Source organism: Gossypium hirsutum, chromosome A10 (assembly GCF_007990345.1).
Source record: "Gossypium hirsutum isolate 1008001.06 chromosome A10, Gossypium_hirsutum_v2.1, whole genome shotgun sequence".
NCBI classification, from domain to species: Eukaryota; Viridiplantae; Streptophyta; class Magnoliopsida; order Malvales; family Malvaceae; genus Gossypium; species Gossypium hirsutum.
In genome coordinates this window covers 3,122,848-3,138,656 of record NC_053433.1, presented here as the reverse complement: position 1 = coordinate 3,138,656, position 15,809 = coordinate 3,122,848, and the positions used below count along the sequence as shown (strand labels likewise).

The 15,809-nt window shown below is 37.1% G+C and overlaps 3 protein-coding genes across 3 annotated transcripts; all 3 read right to left on the bottom strand.

The window, feature by feature from the left end:
• Positions 1-3,125, bottom strand: LOC121203541 (uncharacterized). Its single transcript, XM_041079575.1, has 5 exons — positions 2,481-3,125; positions 1,386-2,252; positions 1,032-1,232; positions 538-733; positions 1-394 (listed from the first exon to the last, which is right to left on the bottom strand). The coding sequence occupies exons 1-5, from the start codon at positions 2,610-2,612 to the stop codon at positions 213-215; spliced, it is 1,578 nt and encodes a 525-aa protein (XP_040935509.1). The 5' UTR covers positions 2,613-3,125; the 3' UTR covers positions 1-212.
• Positions 3,126-3,272: 147 nt separating this feature from the next.
• On the bottom strand, positions 3,273-4,606 carry LOC107941814 (CTD small phosphatase-like protein). Its single transcript, XM_016875433.2, has one exon. The coding sequence runs from the start codon at positions 4,461-4,463 to the stop codon at positions 3,522-3,524; it is 942 nt and encodes a 313-aa protein (XP_016730922.2). The 5' UTR covers positions 4,464-4,606; the 3' UTR covers positions 3,273-3,521.
• Positions 4,607-7,579: 2,973 nt separating this feature from the next.
• On the bottom strand, positions 7,580-13,931 carry LOC121208516 (carboxy-terminal domain RNA polymerase II polypeptide A small phosphatase 1). Its single transcript, XM_041079377.1, has 2 exons — positions 13,511-13,931; positions 7,580-8,157 (listed from the first exon to the last, which is right to left on the bottom strand). Exons 1-2 carry the CDS (start codon positions 13,929-13,931, stop codon positions 7,580-7,582), a joined length of 999 nt encoding a protein of 332 aa, XP_040935311.1.
• Between the last annotated feature and the right edge of the window lie 1,878 nt (positions 13,932-15,809).

Genomic DNA, 15,809 nt, shown 5'->3' with positions numbered 1-15,809 from the left:
TTTAAACAAATATATTTGTTCTTTCTTTTCTTTTATGATTTGAACGTTGTTCAACAATATGTACCTGCATCTTATACAGGTAAAGAATGATGGTATGGAAGATGACATAAATATATATGATTTACACAATGTACATAAAGATTCATGTTGAATTGGATCCTTCTTCATACTGAGTCTTGAAGCTAATCAGTTCGGAACCTGACTTCCGGCTTTCAACTTAGTGTGCTGTATAGATCAGAAAGAGCATGGTAGAGAATGGCAGCAGCAGGTGCTTGAGGCATTGACCCTAGAAGTATATCTGATGCCGTTATTGTTTGGCTGCCATAGAATCGGGAATTCTCTCGTCTGCGAGTTGTGACGATACTTCCTTCGAGAGAACATCCAAAAAAAGCACCTACATATTCAAACATAATATCAGTTATAATGGCGAGTAGCAGGGACCTTCCGTGTGTAGACGACAGACACTATGTTAATGGTCAACATGATACGATGGCAGTCCCACTAAGACAAATACGAAACTAAAATGGATCCATTTACCTTTACTGCAGCTATATGTATAACAAGCGGCACAACCACCATCACCGACTCGTAAATTAGCTTCTGCAGCCCTTCCTACACTACCAACAGCAGCACTCAAACCAGCTCCGAAAGAAAGATGTGCATTGCTACTAAAAGTCTTGACTGCATCATTTGTTCTCAAGATTATAATAAAATCGGTCAGTTCACCCCCAGCCTGCAAAATGTAACCCTTAATAGTTAGGAAACAAAATGGGAAATAACCTAATTTTACAAGATTGGTCCATTGCATCTGATTGTCGGCAAATCCCAATTGAATTCCCCGTGCTCTGCTGTTTAATAATAAAGTTCAAGCAATGTTTGCATTTGAATTGTTCAACAGTACGTAACAGAGATGCTCCAACATGCAACAAACAACCACAACATACAGTCATTTTCGACTTTGTTGGATGCAAATTTCGAATAGGAAACGCCTATTGTATGTGTTGTTAAAGAACAAAAATTTAAGTATTCACCTGAGCTCCCCACCCTACACCGAGTGAAGAAATGGCAGAGGGTGGTGACCAGAAGCCATCCTCTCTACGAGCGATCACGACTCCCGTACCAATATTATATATAACCATGACACCAACTTTCACAACAGATATTATTGCGAGGCCTTTTGCTTCTCGGAGAATGGCATCTGGAATTGATTTCTCGGGTTTCAAAGAAGCAACCTAGCCAATGAAAAGGAAAAAGGTAAGAATTTATAGTTTCTTTCCGTTATACTCAACACTCCGACATTGAAAATAGGAAGTCATGACATGATAGTCCGGAGAAACTACCAACAAGAAGAATAACAGGCTCTTCACATTAAGCTCACTTCTTACCTTAGTGATATAACCTCGAATTGTATTTGTTGCCTTATAGATTTCGTGTTCCATGGACTGCCCCCAGGGGAAATTAACCCAAGATCTCAAAGTACTCAAGTCGGTTAGGTCATGAGTTGGCAGCCGAGCAGCATTACTAACTCGGTCCATCAAGTATGGTTGGACAGACTCGAGCCGCACGCAGCATACATCGCAGACACGTTGTGGATCAGCAACACAAAACTTTCCTGGCATTAAACTCCTTCCTCTAGAACACTCGCCACAAAAAATTCCTCCACAAAACCTGCAATGGTGTCTAGAACACATGATCGGGTGAAACCTCACACCACACAGCATACAAGCAGAAGCAGCACTGTCAGCCAACCACTTTGGCGGTTCTACTTCAAGAATTTCCTTCATGTTCCCCAAATTTGATTCGGTTAGTGTCTGAGCCATCTCTTGCCAAGCCTGCTCAAGTAAATGACTCGATAAAAGCCATGAGATACCACGTCTTTGAAGATCACCGGAAGTTAAAGTGCGTACTTTCCCACGGGCAGCCAGAATCATTTCCGCTATCACATCCCACATTGTCAACTCCTTGTCTTCTTCCCCAAGAAACTGGTCCCATCCCATGTCACCTTCTGGGAAATAACCACCATTGGAATGAAAACCTCTACTCCACTCTTTGTGATCACTTTCTAGCATAGGCGGAACCGAGACCGGTATCCATACGCCGGTGTCCTCAACAAGTGGGGAGTCGTAAAAGAAGTATTTTCCCGGCTTCCGAGGGCCGGTCATCGATTCTTTTTCCTCATCATTCAACTCTTCCATACTTTTAGTTGGCACTGATAACCCATTATCATAGTTTTCAAGTCCCATCTTATCATCCTATTATTAACATAGAAAATATACAACCATCAAATAAAAAGGCAAAACACCCAAATCAGAAATATCCCCCACAAGTTCGAATTCTAATGGAAAAGAATAGATCAGTAATTAAAAACATTCAAAAGGAAGAAGGAAAACAAAATCAAAATCAAAGTCAAAATCCCAAACCTCATCAATTCAAAGATTCTAAGACTAATTCAATGAATAAAAACAATTCGAAAGACGTACCGTGAGAGAATTAGGGTTCTTATAGTTGGTATCCTCGTTTGGGGTCGAATAGAAAACCCTAGAATCCAAAACCTGGCTTTCTGAGTCTCTGGAATCGGAATAAAACCCAGAATTTTGATTGGAGCCATCCATGAAGTGATCGAAATTCAATTAAATTCTTTAGCTAAATAAGGGCATAATGGAATTTTTTCAAAAACAGAGGCCGGAAAGAGGAAAAAAGATTGCTTTTTTTACCTTGTGCAATTAATTTTAAAGAAATTTTTTTATAGATGGACTATTTGAGTTGCCTTGGAAACTTGGAAGTCCTTTTTGTTGTTTACGTTTTGTTTACGGTTTTCTCTCCTAATCTTTCTAAAGCTTAATTAATTAGGTTTTCTTGTATACTAATAATCATATTAAGGGGAAAAAAAACAGGTCTTTCATTTTTTTTAACAAAAAAAGAGATCATGGAACAGCAAACTCTAAGCTTTTCAAATTTCACCCTCTCTTCCCAATTCTCTTCTTTTCGTTATCAAATGTAAGTTTCATCATAATCAACTGATAGCAAAACCTATCACTCAATAATTGCCACGTGCTTTATTATTTTATTATTATTGAATAGTTCTAAGAGATTTTTTTTCTATGAACCAGAGGGTAAGCTGTTTTTGATGATGATGATGACAATGGGTTTCTTTTTAAGAGGCTAAAACATAAACTTGAATTAAAAATTAAAGATTTGAGCAATAGCCTTTTACCACTGGAAAGGGTCCTACTTTTCAAACTTCATTAGAACTTGATGCCATTAAAAATCTGTGCTTTGAAAGTTTGAAACTAGTTATAGATCTTTAATTCTTACATGAAAAATCTGGGAAAAGAAAAAAGAAAGAGAAGAGAATATAACAATGAAGACGTGGAATTCGATCTAATCATAATGCAGGCTTTTTGGTTTTTTTTTTCTAACATGAACAAAATCTATTGTTCAAAAACGAAAACAAGAAAGAAAAAAAAAAGAATTGAACCACCGTTATGAGCAGAGCAAGACTGCAAGAGTCATAGCTTCAACTACACAAAGCCATAATCATCAGCAGCGCCGCCACCGTTGAAATACTGCTTGACCGCTACTCTCATATCCTCGAACCGTTCACACCACTGAAAGAATTGCACCAATTTCTCCAGCTCCCTATCGTGACTATCCTCCACAAATGGCCGTATAGGGACGGCGTTCTCTGGTTGCAGAGAGTAAGCGTTTGGGTTATCGTCGACGATGACAATTCTCCCTAAATCCCTCCCCATTTCAGACAAGTCTTTAACGAACTTCCCGTTCAGTTCCTTGCAAGAATCCCGATAAAGCCGGTGGGATATTAAGCCCTTCGGGTCGAGCTTATCCAAGACCTGGGAAGCATATTGCCTGAGCCCCGCCGTGAAAACCACCACTTCGTGTTTCTTGCTTATTTCTTCCAGGAAAAAATCGACGCCGGGCCGTTTCGACACGTAGAAGTTCATGACCTGGCCTTCAATGCTCGGCCGTACGACGAAATCGTACGTTTCAGGAGGAGGGTCGGGGCTAGAATGCACCAGGGTCTCGTCCAAGTCAAGAAAGATCGTCTTTTTCGTCTTGGAAATCAACGGTGGAAGCAAGCACCGCTCGAACACTAAAGCACGAGGAACGATGAAATTGCTTTCGAACCCACAGAACTCTTCTTGCTCTTCGTTTTCTTCTTGCTTGAGGAGTTGGAAGCCATTGCGGTAGCGTTTGGCGGCGGTGGAAGGGGTTGCTATATGGGCTAACCTCGAGAAAAGCCTCACGATGCGACGACGGCAAGTCTTGATGGACTTGTTGAGGGAGGCAATGACGGAGAACGAACCATTCTTCTTCACCGGAGAAGTCTTTCTCCGGTGGTGGTGGCGATGGCGCTTGATGGATCGTGGCGGAGTTCGTTTCTTGATAATCTTGGAAACCATTTCAGGGCTGTGGATTATGAAAGGGCGATGGAGATTAATCATTAGCCGCTTATAGGAGAAGTTCGTAGATTTAAAAAAACATAAAGCCAAAGCGGAGGTTTCCCTTTGGTTCGGGTAATAACGGGAAGCTCTGAGGCTCCGTTATGTTTCAAATTTTGGTTCGGTGTAACGGTCATGAAGAGAGAGCTTCGGAGTGCAAGCTTGAGTCGTTGGGTATAATTGATTAGCAAAGCGACAGGGTGGAATTGTTTGGTCAATTTTTATAAAGGTCCCCGTATTATGACATTTTACCTGATTTAATCCTTCTACTGAAATTTGATATTTTTAATTTATTTTTAAAAATATGTATTTTTTAAACATGGTTTGATATGACATTGTACAACTTGATTTTTTTTATTTTACATTTTTTTAATTGTCTAAAAAATGGTTTCATTGTAAAATAAAATGTCAAGATGTATATATTAGTTTATCATTTTTTTTTCAAAAATAAGCCACATTGAGTTATTTGGTGGAATTAAAGAAAAGGGTTGGGTTCTTGAAAATACATATTTTGAAAAGTGGAAGACTAAGAATATTATCAAAGTATAGTAGAAAGACTAAATTTAACAAAATCGCATAGTATAGGTACTTTAATAGAATTTGACCTTTTTTGGATTAAAATTCTGTAGACCCTAAAGCCCGTTACTCATTATTGATTATTTTTGGAATTTATTATCGAGTGTCGATAGTTTAAAACGGAATTGAAGTAGTTTTGGTGAAAGAAAAGTGTAAAAATTTAAAATTATGAGAAACAAATAAATGAAAAAAAAAATTGTCACATTAGTGTGGGTAACTATCTTCATATTTATCCTATGATGTATTAGAATGATGAATAAAATTATTAAATTAATGCATTAATACAAATCTTAATAAGTATCTTACAATATTTGGTAACAAAATCATTTTAATTAATTTTACATATATAATTTTTTTTTTTACTTTTATCATTATAAATATATTATAATATTAAAATAAATACAAGTCCATGCAATTGCAACATAGAAATCAAAATAATATAAATACAACTAATGAATAATCGAACAAAGCGCATTTATGATATATGCACATGTTGAAGCTAGAGACCAATGTAATTCTATTTTAAGAACACGGGTCATTTCATCAAATCTTGATGGAATCCAAGTTCAATGACCAAAATGGATCTAGTTGCCAAATTTAAGTACAGAAGTGAAAAAAATATAGTATTAGTACGAAAGTGGACCTAATTACGAAGTTTAGGGACAAAAAATATATTATCCCTTATTTAAAGAAAAAAATATTGGTAAAATGTTAGTTTTGATCCTTTTACTAAACTCAATTTTGAGGCTTAATTCTTATACTTTGATTTGACATAATTAAATTTCTCAATTTTTCTGTATAATTAAGATATTTTTTATATTCGTTTTATGATCTATAAAAGATTATTTTGAGATTCATGGTTGCTCTTTCCAACAAAGTCAATCTACAAGACTTGAACCAGAGTTCTTTTATTGAGAGTACAATGTAACTTATTATTAACTTAAACACTTATTGGCTAAATTTCTCTACTTTTATAAGACGTCAGTTAATGTAAATAATAAATACATTAACTATTTTGGTTAATTCGAGGCAAAATGAGCTGATAGTTGATGAGTGGCACTTCACAATGCCAACTACATCTTGCCATTGAGGCAAAGGTTGTATTATAAACATTATTGAAAGTGTTTACTACTCAAGTTCTCAAGAGGAGGACTTGGAAGTGAAAGTTCTAGTCTTTAGGCACAAGGGTGAGGTTTTTATACTTAGAGAGTGATAAAATGTGAGTCACTTGTTGTATTGTTGACTAAGGATACTGAAATTTCTCACTAAGCTAAGCTCCACAGATATAGAGAAATCGAATTGCGTAAACAAACCCTTAATGTTATTTGTTATTTTGTTTGCATAGTTTCACAGTGCCAAACCGTAATAGCCATTGATAGTTCCATTTGCATTTATTATGTAGCAAAAATTATACTATTAACATAATTTTTTCTTAAAAATATCCCTTTTTAACAAAAAAAAATTCAAATTACCATAATGAGTAAATAGATATTTTCAAAAGAAAATCAACATTAATATTAATAATTAATTGTATTAACTATTTAAATTAATTAATAATATTAAAAATAATGGAAAGATGAAACAAGAAGATATGACCAATATTAAAAGCCAAAGAATTCATGATTGCTTTTTTATTTTTTTAAATGTTAATTTATACTTATTTTAAAGTTTTTAAGTGAGTTGGTGTCATGATGTCAGAAATTAATCGAGCAAATTTAATTGAAAAAAACCTATTTATCTTTTTCTTTTAAATAATAGCTAAATTGTTTTAATTATACTTTTATCTTTTCATGCTTTTATATAATAATTTTTAAATAAAAAAATTAAAAATAATATATCTAAAGATTAAACACGTTCAAAAAGATTTAAATACAAGTTTTTATCACAACACCAAATGATCATTATCAATTAAATTTTCTTTCATCTATATTGTGTGTTTGAGATAATTTAATAAATGTTACCTACTTGAAATAGGGTAATCACTTTTTGAAGCGTGAACTTAGTAATTTTTTCTAAATTGGGGCTTGAAACTTTTTTTTGTCCAGATTAGACTCTAAACTTGATAATTGTTCTCACATTTGGGCATGAACTTTCTTTTGTCCAAGTTAATTCTCAAAAACTCTAAAGTTCAAGTCTCGATGTGAAAATGATTGTCAAGTTCAAAGTACTAACTTAGATAAAAAAAAGTTAAAGCCTCGATATGAGAACCATTGTCTAACTCAAACTCAAATATAAGGATAATGAGCAAATTTAGAGTTAATTTAACAAAAAAAATCGAACTAAATAAAAACATATTTAAGCACAAATAGTGATTCAACTCTTTCACTTTAATTTAAACCTTTTCTTTTTTGGTCTTATCATTCAAAAAGAAACTTCTTTTTCTTGATTCACAATTAAAAAGTAAACGCATTTAATCTACAAATGAACCAGCAATTGGTTTGAATTAATAGCGGCCTTTGAATCCACTTATTAACTCTCGACGAAAATTAATCTCCTGTGTTTACACAAAAATACATTTTATCTACAACTATATATATAATTTTTCATATGTGGTGATATTTTATAACTGATGAAAGATCCCTAGTACTATGATGACGAGACGACGATGATGTCCGAGCCGGTTTGGTGGTGTTGTTGGCACCACCTAAATACTGTTTCACCGCCTCTCGCATATCCTCAAACCCATCACAATACCTCTCGAAAAACCCTAACAGCTTCTCCAATTCCTTGTCTTCGACATCATCGACAAATTGCTTTATGGGGATTGCATTTGCAGGTTGCAAAGCATACGACCTCGGGTTATCATCGACGATCACGACGTTCTCAAGGTCCCTCCTTATCGTTGACAAGTCTTTGGCAAACCTTCGTTTCACCAATGGCTTGCACGAGTCTCTGTATAAACGATGCGATATCAGCCCTTTGGGGTCTAAAACGTCGAGCAACAATGAAGCGTATTGCTCCAACCCGGCTGTGAACACCACCACTTCATACTTTTTGCTTATGGCTTCCAAGAATTTATCGACACCAGGACGTTTCAAAACGTAGAAGTTCATGGTTACACCCTCGATGGTCGGTGTGATCATGAAGTCATAGTTTGGTGGTGGTGTGCCGGTTGTGGAATGTGTTGTTCTAATAGGGTCGGAAGCGTGTAAATTATTGTACTAAAAAATCACACAAAGTTTAATTCCCAGGGAAGAGAGGTGGATCACATGGATATCTTAAATACCAAGTCTTTCCTTAGACAGAATATCCCTTCTATAGTAATTTAATAGCACAATTAAATACTACTATTATACCCTCAAATATTGAAAGAAAAATAGGACAAGAAAGAACACAAGAGATTTAACGAGGTTCGGTAAATTATACCTACGTCCTCGGGCACTAACACCAGATGATAACTTTACTATCTCCAAAGTATTACAAACAAATAGAATTCCTTAAGAATTCTCAAATGGGAGAAGAGAGAAAACTAAGAGAGAAAGATTGGTTGGGATGAATTGAAATGAGAAATGAAAAGGCCTATTTATAGTTGAGGTTCAAGGACCAAACAATAAATAGCCCATTATCTCAAGGACCAAAAAAAATTATCCCTTGCCACTTTTCCAAAGTTGGTGGTTGTCATTATTGATTGTCTCCCATTAATGTTAATGGCAACCATTATTAATTGTCTTCCATTAATGTTAACAATCTCCACCTTGAAGATTTGATTAGGATAATCACATCTTCACACACTTCCTTCAACTCCCCAAATTCGATAAAGCTATCTTTTGTAGTGCCTACAAATGCGCTCTCGAGCGCCATACACCTGAAGGTGCTCAAATTCTCAGGATGTTAATCAAGTTCAAACAATGATTAAACTTGATTGTTGTTACCACCTTGGTCATCATATCTGCGGGATTATCTGCTGTCGGAATCTTCTGAAGTAGAATTTTTCCTTTTTCAAAGACTTCCCGCACAAAGTGATATCTTAGTCGATATGCTTGGTTCTTGAATGATAGACTTGATTTTTCGCTAAATGAATAGCGCTCTGACTGTCACAATATAAACTTATGTGACTTTGAACAACTCCTAAGTCTTTCAACAATCCATTAAGCCAAATAGCCTCCTTAACAGCTTCTGTAACTGCCATATATTCTGCCTCTGTGGTAGACACAGCTACTGTAGACTGTAAGGTACACTTTCAACTCACTGAGGCTTTCGCAAGAGTAAACAAATACCCCGTAGTTGAACGACGTTTATCTAAATCACCAGCAAAGTTGGAATCAACATATCTAACTACAAACTGACCAAGTGCTTCATCCTGTTCAAAAATTAAACCAACATCTATGGTTTTTCGAAGATACCGTAGAATCCATTTCACAGCTTGTCAATGTCCTTTTCCAGGATCATGCATATACCTGCTCACAACTCTAACAGCTTGTGAAATGTCAGGCCTCGTACACACCATCGCATACATCAAACTCCCAACTGCATTAGCATATGGGACTTTTGCCATATATTTTATTTCTTCTTCAGTTTTCGGAGATAATTGAGCACTAAGTTTCAAATGAGAAACAAGTGGGGTACTTACATGTTTTGTGTTTTCATTTACACCAAAACATTGTAACACCTTTTTCAGATATTGCTTCTGATTCAAACAAAGTTTGCCTCTCTGTCTATCTCTACTTATCTCCATGCCGAGAATCTTCTTGGCCTCACCTAGATCTTTCATCTCGAACTCTTGATTCAACTGAGCCTTCAGCTTATCTATCTCTTTTTGGCTCTTCGAAGCGATTAACATATTATCAACATACAAGAGTAGATAAATGAAAGATCCGTCATGCAGCTTCTGCAAATACACACAATTGTCATATTTGCTTCTTGTGTACTTCTGCCTTCTCATAAAGTTATCAAATCGCTTGTACCACTGCCTCGGGGATTGTTTCAATCCATATAGCGATTTGTTCAGCTTACAAACCCAATTTCTACCACCAGCATCTGTGTATCCTTCGGGCTGAGTCATATAGATCTCCTCTTCTAACTCACCATGCAAGAAAGCCGTCTTAACATCAAGTTGAGCTAGCTCCAAATTCAACTGTGCTACTAAGGCCAACAAAATTCTAATGGAGGAATGCTTCACAATAGGGGAAAATACATCATTGTAGTCAATTCCCTCATTCTGAGCGTAGCCTTTAGCTACCAATCTTGCCTTGTAGCGAATATCCTTCTTGCTAGGAGATCCATCTTTCTTTGCGAATACCCACTTGCATCCGATTGCCCTTTTACCTTTCGATAATTGCGCCAATTCCCAAGTATTGTTCTTCCGGAGAGACTGCATTTCTTCATCCATGGCGCTTTTCCATTTATCACTTTCTAAGCTTTGCATTGCTTCTTGATAAGTGATAGGAATATCATCAACAACGGGAAGGGCGTAGGCCACCATATCAGTAAATCGAGCAGGTTTACGAATTTCTCTCCGTGGCCTTGCAACTGCAACTGGTTCTGGTGTACTTAGTGGTTCTTGGGTCAGAACCTCTTCAACCTCTAATTCCTCCATTATGGCTGGAGAATTAGACTTATTAACTGGGCAAATCCCCATCTGTTCAAACTCCACCTAATTTGGAGTACACTCCACCTGCTGTGGAGTATTGCTCGTCTGAATATCTTTATCTGCTACCTTTTTCAATGTGGCAGATTCATCAAAGGTAACATCTCTGCTACAGATCATTTTCTTTGTGCTTAAGCATCAAAGACGAAATCCCTTCACTCCAGAAGTGATTCCCATAAAGAGAGCTTTCTTTGCCCTCGGATCTAACTTTGGCTCCTTCACATGGTAATATGCAGTGGTTCCAAACACATGTAAGGAATCATAATCTGTAGCCGGTTTTCCAGACCATACCTCCATAGGAGTTTTTCTTTCTAATGCAGATGATGGCAAACGATTAACAAGATGGCCAGCGTATGTTACAACCTCAGCCCAAAATTGCTTGCCCAACCCAGCATTGGACAACATACATCGAACTTTCTCCAGCAATGTTCGATTCATACGCTCTGCCAATCCATTCTGCTGTGGTGTATCCCTAACTGTGAAGTGTCGAACAATACCATACTCTTGGCACACATCGAAGAACGGATCACTTTTATATTCCCCTCCATTGTCCGTCCTAAGCCGCTTGATTTTCTTGCCAGTCTGGTTTTCGATCATAGTTTTCCATTTAAGAAAACCTCTAAGCACTTCATCCTTAGTTCTCATGGTATACACCCAAACTCTTCTGGAAAAGTCATCAACAAAAGTAACAAAGTAGTGTTTTCCTCCCAATGAAGGTGTCTTGGAAGGCCTCCACACATCTGAGTGAACATATTCCAAAATACCTTTTGTATTATGGATAGCAGTACCGAATTTCACTCTCTTTTGCTTTCCCAGAACACAATGCTCGCAAAATTTTAATTTGCAAGCCTTTGCTCCTTTCAACAATCCTTGCTTTGCCAGAATTTGCAAGGATTTTTCGCTGGCATGTCCCAACTTCATATGCCACAACTGCATTGAGTCCAATTCTTTGTTGCCGGAAGCTGCAGCGACTGCTCCAATAACTGTACTACCTTGGTAGTAATACAAGTTATTTTTCCTGATGCCCTTCAATATCACAAGTGCGCCAGATGTCACTTTCAAAACCCCATCTCTCATAGTAACAACTGAACCATTGGATTCCAAGGCTCCCAATGAGATGAGATTTTTCTTCAAACTGGGCACGTACCGAACATCAGTCAGAACTCTGGTTGATCCATCTTTATTCTTTAATTGGATTGAACCTATCACAACAGTTTTACAGGAATTGTCATTGCCCATATAAACAACTCCTCCATTTAGTTCTACTAAATCAGAGAACCACTCCCTGTTAGGGGACATATGATAGGTACAACCCGAATCCAATATCCACTCATCTGAATGGAACGACGATGATGATGCAACCAGTGATAGTTCAGAGTCACTGGTATCATGCTTTGCAACACAAGCATCTACAGTAGCTTTTCCCTTATTCTTCAGCTTTGGACAATTTTTCTTCCAGTGGCCTTTCTCATGACAAAAAGCACATTCATCTTTCCCGAGTTTGGACTTTGACTTTGATCTCCCCTTTTGAGTTTTCTTCCGAGTGTATGAACGACCTCGGACTACTAAAGCTTCTGTATCTCTGATTGAGTTTTTCTGTTTGTCCTTCTTTCTCTGTTCATAACTGTATAAGGCCGCACAGACTTCGCTCAGAGATATATCACTCCTGCCATGAAGTAGAGTAGTTTCTAGGAACTCAAACTCCTCAGGAAGTGACCCCAACAGCATCAAAGCCAAATCTTCATCTTTGAATGTCTCATCCATATTCATCAAATCAGTGACTAACTAATTAAATTTGGTGATGTGATCATTCATTGTGGTACTTGGGACGTATGTGAAGCGAAACAGTCTTTTCTTCAAGTGGAGCTTATTTTGACTGTTTTTCTTCAAAAAATTTTCTTCAAGTGCCACCCACAACTTATTTGCAGAAGTCTCCTTTGAAAAAGCATACCTCTGATCTCGAGAAAGGCATGATCGAATTGTGCCACATGCCAACCGATTGATCGCCTTCCAATCTTTCTCCTGTACATCATCTGGTTTCTCTTCATCAATGGCAATGTCTAGACCCTGCTGAAAAAGGGCATCTAGAACCTCACTTTGCCACATACCAAAATGGCCCGTGCTATCAAAGATCTCCACGGCCAGTCTTGCATTTGCAATTGTCGGTCTTGTCCATATGGACGATGTTGAAGCTCCTACACCGACCGTTTTCTCCATAATCTTTCAATATACCTAAGGAAATCTTTTCTGATGTGGAAGATCAGTTTAAACTGCAACCACAGAGCATACTACGATTAACCTTCGGCTCTTGATACCACTTGTTGTTCTAATAGGGTCGGAAGCGTGTAAATTATTGTACTAAAAAATCACACAAAGTTCAATTCCCAGGGAAGAGAGGTGGATCACATGGATCTCTTAAATACCAAGTCTTTCCTTAGACAGAATATCCCTTCTATAGTAATTTAATAGCACAATTAAATACTACTATTATACCCTCAAATATTGAAAGAAAAATAGGACAAGAAAGAACACAAGAGATTTAACGAGGTTCGGTAAATTATACCTACGTCCTCGGGTACTAACACCAGATGATAACTTTACTATCTCCAAAGTATTACAAACAAATAGAATTCCTTAAGAATTCTCAAATGGGAGAAGAGAGAAAACTAAGAGAGAAAGATTGGTTGGGATGAATTGAAATGAGAAATGAGAAGGCCTATTTATAGTTGAGGTTCAAGGACCAAACAATAATTAGCCCATTATCTCAAGGACCAAAAAAAATTATCCCTTGCCACTTTTCCAAAGTTGGTGGTTGTCATTATTGATTGTCTCCCATTAATGTTAATGGCAACCATTATTAATTGTCTTCCATTAATGTTAACAGAATGGACCAAGGTCTCGTCCAAGTCGAGGACGACGGTCTTTTTTTTACTTGAAACTAATGGAGGAAGCGAATGTTGATGTTTTTCAACTTGGACTTCAGCTTGGCGCTGTTCCTCCTTCAACGCTGTAGCGCGAGGGACAACCGGTGAGAAACTGGTGCTGAATTTGAGTTTAATCCTCGGCTCGACGTTGGGTTCCGAGCTGATCGGTTCTTCTTCCCGTCTGAGGATCACGAAGCATTGGTGTCGCCTCGGGCCGGCAGCCAACTTAGAAAAGAATTGGAGGATGCGGCACTGGCATTTGTGAATGGACTTGCTTATGGAAGAAATGAAGGAGAAGGATTTGGTTGTCAGCGACGATGATCGTCTCTGAGGGTGGTGGACACGATGGAGGTGTTGGCAACGGAAGAGGCGGTGGTAGCGCATGGTGGACTTGAGCTGAACCCTTTTGTTTACCTTGAATGACATAATTTTTGGCTCTAGGTATTGATTAAACAATACCCAGTTAGAATTGTTATGCAGAGAAATACGAAGAAGAAGAACATTTACAGAAATCTATGCAAATTCGGTGATTAAAAGGATGTCTTTACTTTTCTGTTTTGATAAACAATGGATTATTTTTGTTTTTGTTTTAATGCTTAGTGCTAGTTATTAACAGCTAAATTAGGCAAAAACAAATGTAATTTTCTTTCCAAACCTAAACTAAGTTGTTAACTACAACTATTAAGGGGTTTCAACTTGCAATAGTACTTCATATATTGTTAATTACTAAGTTTTAGTTCATTTAAAATAGGTTAAATTTTGCTATTAATCCCTGTACTTTGTGAAAGTTGTGGGTTTAGTTTTTATACTTTAATTTGGTATTTTTAGTCCTTATACTTTTTAAAATTCAAAACTCTCACCAAATGATAACTGTTAAATTCATTAAGTTAATTTTGTTATTTCCAAAATATGATGCGCCAAACATATGCTAATGTCATGTCTGCTTGTTTTTTCAATATATAGTAATGAGTAAATAAATGAAATAAGATTCAATATAGATATAACATATAATAACTAATTATTAAGAGTTAAATTAGGTAAAACGAATGTAATTTCCTTTCTAGAACTAAACAATGTTAATTAACTAAACTGAATTATTGTCAATTAGAAGTTTTAGTTATTAAATATGGGATTTCAAGTGGATTATCATAAACATTGTTGAGGGAAAGATGTTCTTTCCCGGCCCGTGGACAACCCTTTTTAAAGCTTGGTCGCTTATTCGAAAAAAATTGCTTTGGTCAATAGGTGATGGTACTATTATTAGATGTTTGCAGGATCCATGGATCCTGAAAGTGGGACCACTGGCTAACATGGTTCCCGGATGTTCCACTCTAGATATGGATCGCCTTTTGTGTGTTATGGTTACTGAGGATGGCAAATGGAATCTAGATCTCTTCCGTCTTTGGCTCTTAGAGGAGATAATTCGAAAGATTGTTGGGATACCTCTACATCATCCGGCAGCCAGGGTTGACAAGATTATTTGGGGAGGTACTTCGACCGATTGTTTCTCCTTTTAAAATGCCTATAAGAAGCTTCGAGAAGAATCATGGAATCTGAAAAAACTGATGTGACGCATCCCATGAAAACTCCAAGGACCTCAATGGGTTAGATTCTTTATTTGGCTTGCTTTCAATCAAGGCCTGCTTACCAAGGTGGAAATAACACACTGAGGACTTCGACATGATTTAAACTGTGGGGTTTGTGGTCATAGTCCTAAAGATGTGCTACATGCTATTATGGATTGTCCTGCAGTGAGGAATATTCGGGACTAGTTAATCCCAGTCGAATGGTAATCTAGATTCTAAGCAGGAAATTTACATGAGTGGCTAGTTTTAAACTTGGAAAATCAACATGGCTAGTGCTTGGGAGACGTGGACTGGCAATGTCTTCTTGGGGTCATCGCTTGATATATTTGGAAGAATCGTAATCTTTTCATCTTCCAGGGTGCTTCATGGAGTGTTAGTGAAACTATTAATAGTTGGGCAAAGCAGTATGTCTCTACTACTAAGGGCAAGTCGACTGAACCACGACGTAAGTTTCCGTTTTTTGAATTAGTTAACAATTGGGTATGTTTGAGTATAGATGCATTTGTCCAAAAAGAAATTGGTGACGTGATGGCAGGGGGAATAGTCTGTGATCGAGATGGAGTTTGGATTATTGGTTTTAATAGATATTTGGAAAATTGTTCTATTTTCTTTATGAGGAATCATAGGGCATTTTGGACGGACCGAGTCTTCTTATTGAACGGGGATATGACAATGT